At 41.0% G+C, this 15,877-nt stretch overlaps 1 protein-coding gene across 5 annotated transcripts in view; it reads left to right on the plus strand.

The window, feature by feature from the left end:
* TBL1X (transducin beta like 1 X-linked) overlaps positions 1 to 15,877 on the plus strand; it is a 191,162-nt gene that overhangs the window by 143,434 nt on the left and 31,851 nt on the right. For all 5 annotated transcript variants that reach the window (XM_062488009.1, XM_062488013.1, XM_062488012.1 and 2 more), the window contains 2 exons: positions 11,247 to 11,392; positions 14,243 to 14,492. In XM_062488009.1, coding sequence (XP_062343993.1) covers positions 11,247 to 11,392; positions 14,243 to 14,492 — 396 coding nt within the window. The remainder of the gene's footprint in view (positions 1 to 11,246; positions 11,393 to 14,242; positions 14,493 to 15,877) is intronic.

A 15,877-nucleotide genomic window follows, 5' to 3' on the forward strand; every position in this document is an offset into this window, starting at 1 on the left:
TTTTCTTAAATTATTAAAATGTATACCTTGAAGAATAATTCATTAGAAGAATGAATCACTTGGTCAATAAAGGCAATTGTCCAGTGTGGCAGTAAAAGCAATAGTGTGTACTAATAGCAGAGTCATTGGATAATGATTTTTCTTTTGCCTTTTTTTATGTTTTCTTGCAGTTTGGCTCATTAGGATCGTAGGAGGGCTCGGTCTGGAGAGTATCTCAGGAGATGACAGAATCAGAGAATAGTTCAGGTTGGCAGGGGCCATTGCAGATCACCTAATACATCTCCCCTGTTCACAGCAGCGGCAGCTGCAGCTGGTTGCCCAGGGCTGTGTCCAGTTGGGTTTTGAATATCTCCTGTGGATCAAGAGTCCACAACCTCACTGGACAGCCAGTTCCAATACTTTTATACTTTACCCCCACAGCAAAAAAAAGGTATATTTTGTTTCACTGGAATTTCACATGTTTCATTTTATGCCGATTGCTTCCTATCACAGGGCACTACTGGAAAAAGTGTCCATTCTCTTTGCACCTCCCTCAGGTATTTTTGTGCATGGATAAGATTCTCTGTGAGCCATCTCTTCCCTAGGCTGAGCAGTCCCAGCTCTCAGCCTCTCCTTGTATGGCTGATGCACCAGTCCATAGATGATCTTTTTGGTCTCTCACTGGGCTCTCTGCAGTGCATCCCTGTCTCTCTCATGCTGGGGAGCCCAGACTTGGATACAGCACTCCAGGCTTGTCTCACCACTGCTGAGTAGATGGCGAGGATCTCTTCCACTGACCTTCTGGCAGTGCTTTTTGTAGTACAGCTCAGGATGCTCTTGGCTTTCCATGCTGCAAGGACATACTGCTGGCTCATATTCAAATAGTCCAACCTTCTGTTCACCACTGGAGAGCCTCAAAGATCCTTTAAACAACCTGTGCAGAAAGGTCTGCAGGGCAGTCACTGCAATGTTCCCAAGGCTCTGTACGCAGCTGCGCTCTCAAGGCAGGGATGATGGAGACCTTTTGTTTGCTGAGGGAAAAATGCCTCCTTGAAATGACAGCCTGCCAGGCAAAGATAAAACACACATTTTAGTGGTGATTCAGTAACAATCTGTGGCTGCATTATTTGTGTCGACATGCGTGTTTCCAGGGTCTCTTGAGCCTCGTGTGTCCTGCCTGCAGCACAGAGTGGCTGTAGCTCACAGACCAACCTCAGCTGCACGGGGGTAAGGGCACTGCTGACCTTATCTTTGCACAGCTCCTTCTGTGCTGCTGTGACAGGCTGCTGACCAGTACTACTGAATAAATAAAGTGATGCATGTTGCAAGGGCATACGGAAAAAAACTGAGTGTTTATACCTCACCCTAAGGTTTCTGTCCCTCAATTTTCCCATTTGAAAGCAAAGTTAATATTATGAACAGTACCTCAAAGCAGATGTTGAATGTTTATAGTCCTAAAATGTATTGAAATCCTCTGAGTAAAAGGTATTACATGGCTGCTGGCACAATATTTAACATTCTTCTTCAGTTATTTCAGAGTACTCTTTATGAATTTATGGGTGAATATATATCCCTAAAAGCAAGATGAATGAGATGCTAACTGTATTTTTCAGGAACTGGTGTTAAGACTGAAGGCAGGGATTCTTTCAGCTTTTCAGCTGTACAGTAGTGAGACTTCAGAGCAAAACAAACTCTACTTTTAATTCTCATGGTTTAGCACAGACTTGATTTGTGGGTATGCAGTCCTATTTATATGATGTATTATCCTTTCTAGGGACAGCCTACTCAATTAAAATAAAATAACTTAAGGTTTTGATCCAGATCTTTGATTTATTGCAAGTTGGCTGTAAAACCAGCCAAGAACCATAGAACCAAAAGTTACAAGAGTTTTCATGAATTATTTTAGATAAATAAGGCCACAGTGTTGTTCTAAGAGTGTAATGCGTGTTAATGTGACCATTGGATAAGAACACTTATGAAATTTGACCCCAAAAATGGTTTGCTTTAAATCAAAGTATTTCAAAAAGGTCACCTCAGAATGAATGTTCCTATATGACATGAAACTATCTGTAACAACTCATTTCATATAGTGTGATATATATATATATATATAATGCCTCCAGCATAATATTTTTGTAGTAAAATAGTGTATTATCAAAAGGGTATATAAGGGATTTTAATAAAACCATGACTCCTTTTTTTTTAATAACTCCTCTACTTCTCTGTATTTGTTTTTAAACTGGGAAGGTAGTGACTATGATTCCAGAAACAGTGGGCCTCACTCTGAATTTGAAATTATACCTCATTGTTTGAGAATGGATTATGCTGAAAAGACAAATCCTTTTCTAAAAGAAGAACTGTATTATTATGCACAGTTTCTCTCTCCACTAGTAATGATTTGTTCTCTTTGTAAACAAGAAATACGTTTTAAGAAAATCAGGGTCACCATTAGAAGGCAGCAAGTTTTGTTGGGCTGCAAATTTTTGTTTAAACTTAACAAAGCTACAGATCTTGGAAAGGATGAAGCTGAGTGCCTGTGCAAGTCAAAACCAAACTGGACACTTTTTTCATAGAGTAGTGAATACGTACTAGCAGTATTTGATGGTTGGCTTCACAAAATCCAAATTCTGTGATGGTGAGGGAAAAATATTTTCACAGGCAAAGAGGTTATTGGGTTTGTCCTACTTTGTTCTGGTAAATTTTCAAAATAATTTAATAGTCTGTATGAGACCCATTTTTATGGCTTTATATGCACAGACTTGTGACTTTTGTGACCAGATATCTCTTTATATACGAATGTATAAACAATATTTTTGAATGTTTTGTGGTGCAGCTCAAGAGGTCTGTTTGAAAATTTCATTCTATTTATCCTGTTTCATAATTGGTGCAGAATTTTTAAGTTCATGTGAAGGAAATAAATACACTGAGTATTTTGGGGTTTTGCCATTTGCGAAAGCCTGCTTACCTCATATTTCCTTCTAGGTCTCTTCAAGTTTTCTAAACTTGGCTATTTCAATTTTTCTTTGGCCTGAAAGTTGCCGTACAGTGTTGGATCTTGGACATTGAGCAAACACAGTGATTTTTAAGTTATACAAACATAAACAATTACACCTTTACAAATTTATTCCATGGCACAAATTTTGGTTCTGATCACTTCATGTCCTGTTTTTTAAAGCTTGCAAAAACACTGTAATTTTAGGGTATTAAGAAAATAGCACGTTGGGTAGAAGGCAGATGTCTAAAGGTCAAGATGACTTTGCTGGTAAAACCAGTGCAGTCCTACACATTTCTCACTTCAGTGCTTTTCAGTTTGAGTCTCCGGGCCCAGTGAAGATTTGCAAGTTTTGCTAATAACCTCAATGCTGAGAATGTTGTGCCTGCACAGCCACAGCACTTACAGACCACCCCTCCTCACACCCGTCCTGTGTTGGGGCTCCGTTTGTAGTCGCCATCCACAGAAACCTTCCTGGTGTTAGGTTCCTGAATGTCCCCTGAGTGTCATCTGTGGTGTCCTGCTTGCCACCAGTTACAGGTGTATGTTAGAGCAGAGAGAATAACATTGCTTCAGGAAAGTATATACAACTGTGAAAGTCTGTTCTATAAACAACATCCTTAAAATTATGCATGTCTCTTTCTTTGGATGTTTGGTTGCACAGACAGGACTAAAAGATAACAGCATCCCATTAATTGAGAAGGAAAAGATTATTTTCATCCTTGTGGCCTTCATAAGTTATTTCAAATTTTGCTCTTAGTTGCAATAAATTGCTAGAGCTGTATTAATATTTATTTGCAATTGTCATTCTCATTTACAGAGTGAGTGAAAAAGGGGATTATTTCAGACCTTGTTTCCAAGAGATTTTTATAAGTTCCTCTTTCCATTGCTTGTGCTCTGTTTTCTGTCTGTGTCGTATTTCTCTCTTTGTTAATTTGTAGCCCTCAGAAAGGCTTAAACAGTGAGTGCCAAGCACCACTCATCAAAAGATCATTTCCAAGTTGTATTAATCTTTTCCAACATACTTTCCCACATGAAAAAGAAAAAACAATACCTGCCAAAACCATTCTTTGGCACATAATAAAATAATTTTGGGTAGCAGACATTTACTCTGAATTCTTGGCAGAAGGTGAACAGGTCCAATATCCAAGAAAAAAGGACGTAACATTTAATATTAGTGAAAAATCACTTCTACAAAACTTTGGGTAACTAGACATACTGTAATTTTACCTACAGCTAGGAATCCTTTCTTTGTATTTCCCAGTGACTGTGAGAGAGCTTGTAATAGTGAACACATTTCCCAGGGTTCTGGAAATAATTTTAATTATTTAGCAATCCTGATCTTGAAACAAATGTGCAAGCCCTATTGTTCAGCTGATTTTTCTAAAAATATATTTCAACTGCAGTTCTCTACTTTAAATTGCTAATGTGTCCTTGTTAAGCCCTTTATGTAATTGCAAAGGTAACTCTTCAAAATAAGCAGACACTGCCAAAAACAGAGAGGTACTCTAGCACGTATTACTGAGAAACATAAACCTCAACCAAGAGAAGAATCTCAGTCTGTTGCGAATAATAAACAAGATCTGGTGTAGGATTCTTGTCCACCGTTATTTTTTTGTGCTTGTTAGTAGAATCTTTCCAGTGTCTTAAGGCACCAGACACTTACAGTGACCAAACATATTTTAAAAAAAACAGTTGTCCTTTTTGTGAAGCCTTTGCATATATGTACACTGGGAGTTTATGACCATATTTTTATGGATACGTAATACAGTTTGGACAAAAATCTAAGGATAAGGAAGGATAGGGATCCATGTTGTGTTCTCAGTTCTCGCGCAGTGCATCATACAGAAGAGAAGATACTAGACTAAGATGGCAGCTGCAGTCGAGTACATGAAGAGCATCACAGTATTCTCTCAGGCAATGGCAAGAAATTACATCACTTGCTTCAGGAACTGGATTAGTATGTGCTAGGCCCCGAATTAAGAAAATACAGTTGTTCTAACTTAAGTTGTTTGCTTCTGGTTTTGCATACAGACATTGCATTCAAATCTGCTCTTAACGATACATGTGCCTTGTTTCTCTACACTGATAAATCTAGACCTACAAAAGTCTTCATTTAACATTGACTGTATTATTTGCACATCATTAGTTTTTGGAGGAAATTATTTTGTTCATGGTCGTATTTCACTGGGGGTTTTTTGTGGACTGGTTTTTTTTTTAACTGCTGTGATGGGGCTCTAATTTATTTCGGGACACCACATTGCGCCACTCTGCCTTTCTTGCCTTCCCACTTACATGGCACTCCCAGGACCCAGATGTCAAACTTGGGGTGAATGTTTTTCCACCACTTGCATCTGGTTCCTTTGGCAAGCAGTTGTGCAGGCAGCTTTGGAGTTACTTGGGTTTAGTGACACGGTAAATCAGCTTGGGATTGTGCGTGGATGTCTGCTCCTTCTGTGCATGATTTTCTTTTGATTTTTTTTTATCACTTCATGGTGCAGTGGAATGTTTCTACTTGATGTCTCCCAGGAATTATGCCAATATACTCATTTATAGTCGTAAAGATGACTTCTTTGCCCCTCGCAATTTTTTTTTCCCCCTGCAGCCTGTATAGCTGTAATCAGCTCTTACAGGCCTTCCATTCTTTTATGAATTGTACTTTGGTCAAAGTCTCAGCAGTAGTGCCAGGTGCAAGAGTTACCTTAAAGAAAACAGGCACTTGTGCAGCCAGAAATCTTGAGACTGCTGGTGGATCTCATTATAGCAGCTGTAGCTTGATTCTGCTGAGCTGCTTGTTTTAATAATTTCTAAAGCCTTGCTCATTTTTGTCTCCTCTACCTGTCAAATACTTTGAAGGGGAATACTGTGTTACTTCAGAGGTGAGGATTGGAAGAGCTTGTGTAGGAAATTTCAAAAAAGAATACGTCAGAGAAATGAATTAAACAAGAAGTTCTGGTTATTTCCATGCGGAGATGTTTAAATTGTTGGAGAAAAAAAGGGATTGTGTTTTTCTTCTCTCTGTATTTTAAAGTAATAACACTGCTAATTTAGTGATTTCCAGAAATTGAACTTAAGATCTCTGTATATACAAACCTCAGTCTGGACTGCTTGAGTTAAAGAAATAGGAGAGTTTATTGAAGGAAATGACACAGATCTCCAAATGAAATCCCACTATTTTCCAGAAAAGACGGCCACACTGAGCATCAGTTATACAAAGATTTGTAGGAATGGCTTGTTACATGTACTCAGTGTTGGGAGAGACACTGTTCCTCATCAAGATGCCCAAGGTGTGTGTAAAAGGCAGTTTGATGTTCATAATTCTTCATTCTCTGTTTCACTGTACAGTAGCAAATGTTTCAGTGAAGGAAGGATCTTATAGTGTGAGTAATTGAACCGAGTAATTTGCAAATAACTGAAAAACACCTGCATTTTAAAAGTTATTTGTACAGCAAACTGTTTAGGTTAACCAGGGAAAACGAAGTCCACTTAGCTCACAAACAGAAAGCTTTGTTCAACAGATCACTTCTCTATTGCTCATCCCCAAAGTAACCCCGAGTAAGCAGCAAGGACTGAAACAGCTCAAAAGTCCTTGGTTCCATAGACCCCTCTTTGTCATTGCCCTCACCTGTACAAATACAGCAGTAGGTACTGCAGCTGCTGCAATTCAAGGTTGCTGTTTTACAAAGACATGCTTTTTGTGGTGCTAAAGTGATTGGGAAATGAAAGGAACACTTGGTAGGATGTCAATTTTAGCTGGAGCTATGAGTGCCAGATAATCCAGCATGGGGAATACTCAGCATCACCCCAGTTGCAAGTCTAAAAGGAGGAGTGCTGTGCTCCCAGAAGAGGTGAGAGACATCTCTGGAGAAGAAAAGTCATTCCCTAGGCTGTGTGGCTCCCCCGTTGCCTTTCTTACGCCTGTGTTTGACAGGCATTTCTGATGTGAGCCAGGTATATTGTAAACAATTAAAACTATGTAGCCTTCACATCAAACAAGCACACAACAAGTATCATTATGTTCATTAAATAAAACCTTGTCATTTTATGATCAATGACAAATTTAGTTTCAAAGGGAAGTCATTTTTAACTGAAAAAGGAGCAGCCAAAGGAAAAATCCCCCATCATCTCCATTTTTGCAGTTATAGCAAAACCTATCAGTGAAATTTTGCAAAACACAGTCCTACATATGCATTTTTTGGCACTGCCTAGGGCAAGAATTCCCAAATGGCTGTGTATGTACCAATGAGAGTATATACCGACACCTCAGTGTGGGAAAAAATATAGCACAGAACTGGGACCTGTTACCACTGTCAGTACAAAAAACGTGTGGGAATCTCTCGATTAGGAATTTCAGTCAGATTTCAAGTCTGTTTTTGACTTGTGTAACAATTTTTGAGATTGGGGGTCATTTAAGTAATTGTTTTCTTCATTCATTGTTTTCTCGCTGCTTTTATGCTCTGTAAAATACTTCAGCTATTCCACAGTTGATAAGTCACCTCCTTTCATTCCAAGATCTTCCCGAGATCTGCACTGTCCATTTGGGTGTATTTTTCATATATGATAATGTATTTGTAGATTATGCATAGCTTGATGGATTTTGTTTTCCCATCTTTTTCAAGGCAGAAAAAACCTGGGAGCAATTCTCTTAAGTCTGCTGAAAGATGCCTTTTAGGGCACTGGTCATGTCACAGCAAAAGGAACTGGTTCATTGATATGAAACCTATTCAATGTGTGGCAATGCTTTCTCCTCTTCAGCCCTTTGTGTTTATACTTTGAACCCTAAAAGCTTTTAGTCTCACTGCATGGGTCTTTGAATAGTTTATTGCACTAAGATTTTGCTTACTGGTTCTATTTGAACAGAAAATATTGTTTTATAGAGTGATTTTTGCAGTCACCAGAGTGACAGAATTTTTGAGGAAGAACGCATAGGGACACGGATTCGCAACTTTCATTCATTTCACTGCTGCCACGGCATTTTCAGTTTGTGTCTACTGTAATTTCACGTCATCCCCACCACATCCTTCCTTCAGATCCCCACTTGCAGAGCACCTTCTGTCTCTGCTCACGCTCCCCAACTGCCTTGACAGACTGGGAGTGAAGGTGGTGCTTATGTCTCAGTGTTGTGTCCCCAGTGCAGTTTCATGATCTTAGAAGGAGAGGGCCAGGTTAACGAGCTAACATTTTTTAAAAATTGCCTTTGTTTAATGGAAATCGCCTTTTCATAAGACTGAGCAATGGAGCTGCAACTTTGCTATGTAATTTAGTGTACTTGAATGCAGAGCCCTGAAGAGAACTGATGACATCTGGTGACTATAAAAGTGAAGCTCAGGTGATTCTTCATTGTTACCAGAAACCTGATGTAGGTACAGCTTCATTGAGGATTTTGTTAACTGTGTGAGGTAGTTTTAAAACCAGTTTATTTTCATATGAGCCTTATATAACTGCTGTGGTAGTAATACAAGAAATCTGGAGGGAATTAGCTGTCTGTTGGAGGACTGATTGGCATGTTTCTGTTGGGTTTGTTTTGTTTGGTTTTTTTTAACTACTATTGTATGGGCAGATTTTTTCAATGGGGGTGAGGAGCAGCAGCATGTCCGGCAGCACCCACTTAAACAGTTTTGCTCCATTGATTTTTGTTAATCAGATCTTGTCTGATAAAATAAGAGGACAGTTTCTCACAGCTGCTAGAGGTGTGTGAGTGAGATTGCTCCTCAGTGACAGTATACCAGGAGTTATGTGTTTCCTCATCTAACAGGTGCTTTGGTAATAATTTCTCAGCATCCAGACAATCTCAGCAACAAGTTTCTTTGCAAAAACATGGCTGAGTTTTGTACTGAGAAGTTTCTTCTCTCACATGCTGTGGGATGAGATGTGTTGCTTCCTGGGGATCAGGACTGAACAAAGAGGCTTAGCTGTGTGCACAATCATCTGTCTCCTGGCAAAGATGGAGCTTGAGATATGCCAGCAGCCAGCTAAGAAGTCTGTAAGATACAAAATGCAATAATGAGATGTCAGACATCAAGTTTAGGATTATGTCTGCCATAGATCCACAGTCATGGTTTTCCACTTTTTTACTTTTTCCCTCCGTGTTTGTTGGTTGCCATTTTTGTGCCATCCACCTGTTGTTTTAATCAGAGGCCATGTTACAATTTTCTGAGCTGTTGACTTGCAACCTAACTGCTGGGTTTTTTAGCAGTCACTCTTAGTGCTCTTGGACAGCAGCTCAGTTTTCTCATTGTTATGTAGATTTACCAATTTATCTGTCATGTATTTTTAAGTTCGTTCTGTTTTAAGAAGGTTGCCTTATCATTGTTGATTAATCCAAATACACATAAATATAAATTAAGAGGGATGTGATTCTCTAATTCTGGTTAGTTTTATGCCATGTATTTATAGGTACACATAGAGATGTCAGTGTTCAGTGATTAGGCCCTAGACCACTCAGGTGCAGACTGTGTATGCTCAGTGCTTGATTTCTTCTTTTCTCATTGTGGTTCCCAGTAATGTGCTTTGATGTCCTACAAAACTAATAACCAGGGAAAAACACTGCCCTGCAGATCTCACAGTCTATTTTGCATCAAGAGGTCCAGCAGCTCATAAACTGGACCAGGACATAAGGAGCAATACAAAATAAGAAATTGGACTAGGGATTACATAAATGGTACTGCAGTTTTTCAGTGTTTTTTTTTTCTCTGTCCTTTTTTTATGTATTTTAATCCTATGGAATTCTGTTCATAGATAGATCTGCCATTTCCTAAAAAGTGTCCAAAGCATCTCCCAAAACTGGAAGAGTGCCAGGAAGGGAAATTAGGGTTGGGAGGAGAGAGAGTGGAAGCTGTTACCAGGAAAAAGGGAAAAGCAGCAGCAAAATAAAATGTGTGGGGGGAAGGGGAGAATCAGAGAAACACATACTTTGGTTTCAAATGTGGGAGGCATTCTGTTTCTCAGCTTGTTTTTGCTAGCTATCTGTGTTAATAATTGAGCTAACTGGAAAAAAAACATCTTGAAAAGAGAGAAAGAAAGCTCTACTGTCAAGCAAGCCCAAAATCACATCCCCAGCTTGCACATAATTGGACATTGCAGTGATACAGGGGAAATCCCTTAACGGACAAAACTATAAATGAAACTAGTGTTGACAAGGGGAAGAGGCACAGCTATATTTAACGGAAGTATTTTCATTTGAAGCTGCTTTCTTTTTCTTTATTGGGGGGGTTTGTGTTTTGTTTTTTGTTTTTTTTCTTGTCTGTTGGTAGAGACCATGAGGGCTCTTTCTGTTTGCGACAGTGCATGGGTGGTTTCCCCAAGGCTTTTAATGTTAGATTAATGCTCTGGAGACAGTGTGATGATAAATGGGTTCCTACAGTTATATCTACATCCTGTTCCCCCTCCCCCCTCCCGCAGCTGCCCCTCTGTACAGTCTCTCTGCAGCACTCGCCTCCATACCCAGCAACAGTTCTGAGCAGCTTCAGCCTGAATTTAAGGCAGCACTCTTTAAATTTTGTCGACTAAAATGCTTTAATTTTCAGTGTTGTCACCTTCGTTGCCACTTACTTACTCAGACAATGACAAAAAATGAAACAGGGAAGAGAAAGACTTCTGGCAGAAGTACAGGCCATCTCGCTGGCTTGTCGTCTGCTGTGTGACAGGTCCCAGTTAATTACTTTTGCTATTGCTGTTCACATACAGAAAATAGGTTTACAGGAGTGGCCTTTTTGTAGTTTCACATTTTAACAGCAGTGTTCTGCCCATCGTATTGTACTAAGCAGTAAATAAGCAGGGGATTTGAAATCTCTTCCCTAGAGTAAGGGAATGGCTCCCCTGTGTCAGCTGCATCTATGCCTTGATTTTACACAGCTTGCATGCTGGTAGGGATTTAAGTGTGCAGCTTTAGCAAACACCCAACACTGAAATTCAGCAAGGGAAATGGAGGTTTTAGGCACTTTTTTTAGCTGGACCTGCCGTTGTGGCAATCATTGGTGTTGACGTGTTTTGGGGTTTTTTTTCGGGGGGGTGAGGGGGGGGGGGGTTTCAGTTAGTGCAGGTTTTTTTTCTGCATGCATTTCCATTTTTATATAGCTTCCCCTTTATGTGCAGGGGGCATGGGTGGTCAGGGTGGCTCAGGTTGACCCCCCCGGCGCCGAGCAGCCAGCCCACATCCTTCTGCTTACACGGCAGCATCTCTTAGATCTCGGGACAGAATTATTTTTAGACCATGAAGGTGTATCTGACTGGTGCATTTAGATTTCATATCATGGCTTCTTTTTCCTGCTCTCAGGTTTCTCCCATTCGGCCTTTACCTTCGGTATCGAGAGCCACATCAGCCAGTCCAACATCAACGGAACACTAGTGCCACCTGCCGCACTCATCTCCATCCTCCAGAAGGGGCTCCAGTATGTGGAGGCTGAGATCAGCATCAATGAAGTGAGTACCACTGCTGCTACCACCGCTGCCACCACTGCCATCACTGCTGCCACCACCCCTGCCATCACTGCTGCCACCGCCGCTGCTGTCGCCTCTGCCACCGCCGCCGCCACCACACGCTGGGACGTGCTGAGCAGCACTCCCCAGCTTCTCCTCATCTGGTTTAATTGTATTCCTCATACTTTGCCCCATCCCAGCAGAGAGACAGAAAGCTCTGAGATGGAGATGTGTTTCAGTTTTTTTAGCTGTGGTAGGGAGGCGTTCTCTGCGCTGCTTACATGGATATTTGTGGTGTTTCTGCTACCCCAGCCAACAAATCCAGGATATACAGGTTCTTGCAGCAAACAAGAAAAGGCACCTGTGCTTACAGTCTTTTTAAGGTCATAGCCGAATTTGGCAGGGAAAACCTACAGCACAGATTAAAACTTTGTTCCCTGACACCTCCTAGCAAGCAGATAGGTTATTCAAAACCTATTCAAAAGACATGAGAAGCCTGATCAAAAATCCACAGAGGTCACTCGAGAGTGATTTCAGTGGCTTTTGCCTAGATCATATGAGTTGAGGCATCATGTATGTGTTGAAATGGGTGCATGCAATTTCTGAATGTGGCTGGGGTGCAGGTTTTCTGTAGAGATTGTATGAACAGCCACAAACTGTCCCTGTTCTCCTTGAACTGCCAGTGGAAACAAAGACGGGATATAGGAAAAGACAGTGGTTTTGCCCTGCCAACCTTAAAGACATGGTGCTTTGAGAGGGAATGAAGTGTGACAGATAAGCAAGTGCTGCATTACAAGATTTTTTGGATAGATATTTCTGACTGAAAAACATCTGTAATAAATATTAATACAAAGAAGCTAGTGCTTTTTCCTCTGTACCTGAATGTAGCATGTGAACAGCATGGGTGAGAACAAAGGAATATAAAATAGAGAAAAGGCTGTATTTTTTGCAGTGTGTAGTTTGGAAACTTCCGGTTTTAGTCAAACATTCTGTGTGTTTTGTTTTTTTTTATGACTCGATACCATGTATAAGATTTGTGTTGGTTTGTCATTGGGCCATTGACATTTGAAATTCACAACAAGCTGCACTTTGATGCAGTTGTAATAACAAACCAGTGTTAGGAAGCTGTCTCAATTTGCTGCTACTTAACATTTTGCCCTGTGCCTGAAATTGGAGCTACACAGTTAGAAAGTTCCAGCTCTGAAGCACCTGTATCAGGTCAGGTTGTAGGGGCCTGCACTTACCCACCTTCAAGACTTTCCCTAAAATGAGAGAATAACTGAAAATATGCCTGTTGTCACCATTAAGATTTATATTGTTCTCATCATGGTTTTGAGTCAAGTTGAACAGGGCCCTGAGCAGCCTTGGCTAGTGAAAGATGTCCTTGCCCACAGCAGGGATGTTGGAGCTGTATGACCTTTAAGGTCCTTTCCAACCCAAGCTATTCTATGATTCTGTTCAGATACATACTGTTAAGTATGTTACAGCAAAGCAAAGGCCATTCTTGCTACATCTGAATCCCAGTAAGGGCTACTGTAGGTGCTTCCCTGTGTGTTACTTTTCTACGTGTATTACTTAAGAGTGACAAGTAATCAGTGAGTTTGTAAATCAGTGTGTATAAAATTATTGTAATCTATTAAAGGGCAGTCATGTAAATAGTCCAGTGAGCGCATTTACAGATGAAAATGTAAGATGTCAGCATCTGTTGGCAAACATTTTGTTTATTGTGCAGCAAGAATTCAAGTCAAGATTCAAATAAATTTTGTCAGACACAAAAAAAATCATTGAGGAGAAAGAGAGATTATGGTTTCTTCTCTAATGACTGTCTCCTCCTTTTTCTTCCCCATGAGGAAACAAATATGTATTATCTTAATCTTGTAATTGTAAGGGGTAATTCAACAACTAGTTCAGCAGAAACATATCAGTCAGGCAAGCAACTGTTTTTCTTTATTAATTGTTTTCACCTACGGAAGATTATATTGTTCACCAGCTACATTATCTATCCGTATCCTATTCTTACTTTCTCAAGAACAAATCTTTCACCACTGGATCATTAGTGTTATTTCAAATGATTGAATGGAGTTTGCAGAAGATTGGCAAAATGGGGTTTTACAAAAACTACTAAAATCTTTCCCCTATATTTAAGATAATAGGAAAGTGAAAGTGAAGAAAAGCTAAGTCAGTATAGTCTGTATTAAGTCTTCAAGAGCCCTTAAAAGTTTACTCAATTGGTTGTTGAAGCTGAAGCCTAATTTGCAGAAATCAAAATTATTATGGATAATATAGTGGAATAAAAGAGAAATAATGGTAAGGCTGTCTTGTATGATCAGCTACAACTGGTGGTGCTGGGCTGAAAAAACATTGTGTAAGAAAACACTGAATTTGTGCATACATCATGCTTTGTCTGAGGTTCATTATACATCATCTGCTTCCATTCCATTCCTATACTCCTGCAAGTGTAGGAAAACAAACAGTTTAACCAAAGTCTGTTTGCCTTTGTCATGGCTTTAGCCATGACTTTGTTTTTTCAAACAGAAGGCAAAGCGAAACTTTTGGTCATAAGTCAGACATATTTTTTAACACAGCTTAACTTCCTTTGCATTAATAAAGCATTTATATGGTAGAACTTTCTATAAAATTCCAGCAAAGTACTTTTTCACTGATCAGATTTCTGAGTGGACCATCAATGCCAGCACCATCACGGATCTGAGAGAGAGGCAGTCCATAGTCCTGTGGCACTATTGGTTAAGTCCAAGTGTAGTATCTTCACATAACCTCATTCTGTGATTCTTTGCCGACCTGAGTAGTGAAGATCCTAAACTTGGGGTTTCCTTCTGCTCGTTTTCCCTGCAGGATGGTACAGTGTTTGATGGCAGGCCAATAGAGTCCCTGTCTCTGATAGACGCGGTGATGCCTGATGTCGTTCAGACCCGACAGCAAGCGTTCAGAGAGAAGCTAGCACAGCAACAAGCCAGCGCCGCGGCAGCAGCAGCAGCCACGGCGGCCACAGCGGGAGCCACGACGACTGCTGTTTGCCAGCAGAACACACCAAAGAACGGAGAAGCCACTGTGAATGGAGAGGAGAATGGGGCACATGCAATAAGTAAGCCAACATTCAGCTGCCTGCCACTGCTGGGCGGTTTGTGTTTCAATAATATTCTTGTACTCAGTTGAAAGGCGGGGGGTGCAAGGTGTGCTTTCTGCTAGGTGGTTGAACTGAGGGCAATCATTCCAGGAGGGTGGGGCATTTCTAGAAAGGCTGCTGAGTAAAAATGACGTTTCACATCACGGTGCTGTGTTTTACCTGTCTCTGACAATCTGAAAACTTCAGATGTGTTTAGAATTGGACAAGAAGTGGAGCAGTATGCTCTCTCCTTGGAGAGGGCTACCCAGACTTCATTATCAGCCTGCTTTTAGATACTAAAAAAAAAAACAAAAACTGGGCTGTAGCCAAAGCTTGTCGTTTTGGCCAGGCTTGAGGAGAGATGGGTAGAGAGGCCGGGACCTTGTCTTAGTTTGAAAGACAGCTGCCTGCCAAGGGAAGCAGGAACCTAGCTTGGAATGGAGAATATGACCCTCTTCCTTCCGAATTATTATAACTTTGCAATTACAGGGCTCTCAGGCAAAGGTATGGGAAAAGGCGTTAGGGATCTTTACTGGCGATGGCTCCCCCGCGGCTGCAGGGCCGCTGTGGGGTGAGCTCAGCCTCTCTCTCCACACAGTAATGGCAGCTCAGCCGAAAGAAGGGATGGAAAAAGGGACTTGCTTTACAAACACACAGGAGCAGTAGGTCCTGGTGCCTTTCTGGAGAGCAGAATGAGCTGTAAAAGGAGCCTTGGAAGCAGCAAGAAGACAGCAGGAGACAGAGCCTCTCAGTGGTGGCGAATTCTCCCCACAGCGACCGCAGCCTGTTTCCCATCAGCTCCTTCCCCAGCCCAAATCTCCCTTATCTCTGCCCTCCAAGAGAAACCCCTCAGCTTAGAGAGTAGCCAGCCACACCCTTCCCCTGAACTGTGCCAACTTCTTTTGTCTCTCTTAAGTACCTGTTGTTATTGTCTCTTAGCAATATATGTGAGAAAATTCCCTGGGAGAAAAAAAACAAAAGGATTCTAAGGTTAGGTTAATCCTAAAATCCAACAGACCTACAAGCCCTGCCCGTGTAATTGTGTGACCAGTGCATATCCTTGTGCAGTAGCTGTCCCTGATCATCCACAGCCCGGCGTGGTCCTTGGCCCAGTTTGGAACGTTCCAGCTTCTGTTCTTGTACGGTGAGGCCAAGCACAGGAGCATCCATAGTCTTGCTGTCATGGTCATTAGCCCAGTTTGGACTATACCAACTATCCATTCCTGAATGGCATTGCCAAGCACGTGTGCCACGACCATTCCCAGCAAACAGCTTGGGTGCGGTCAATCTGTCTGGAAGGCATAGAGGAAAATTGTTCCTTGGCCTTTTATTTAATAGCATGTGCTTATTCATACAGTCCACTG

The sequence above is a fragment of the Cinclus cinclus genome, chromosome 2 (assembly GCF_963662255.1).
Source record: "Cinclus cinclus chromosome 2, bCinCin1.1, whole genome shotgun sequence".
Classification (NCBI taxonomy): domain Eukaryota; kingdom Metazoa; phylum Chordata; class Aves; order Passeriformes; family Cinclidae; genus Cinclus; species Cinclus cinclus.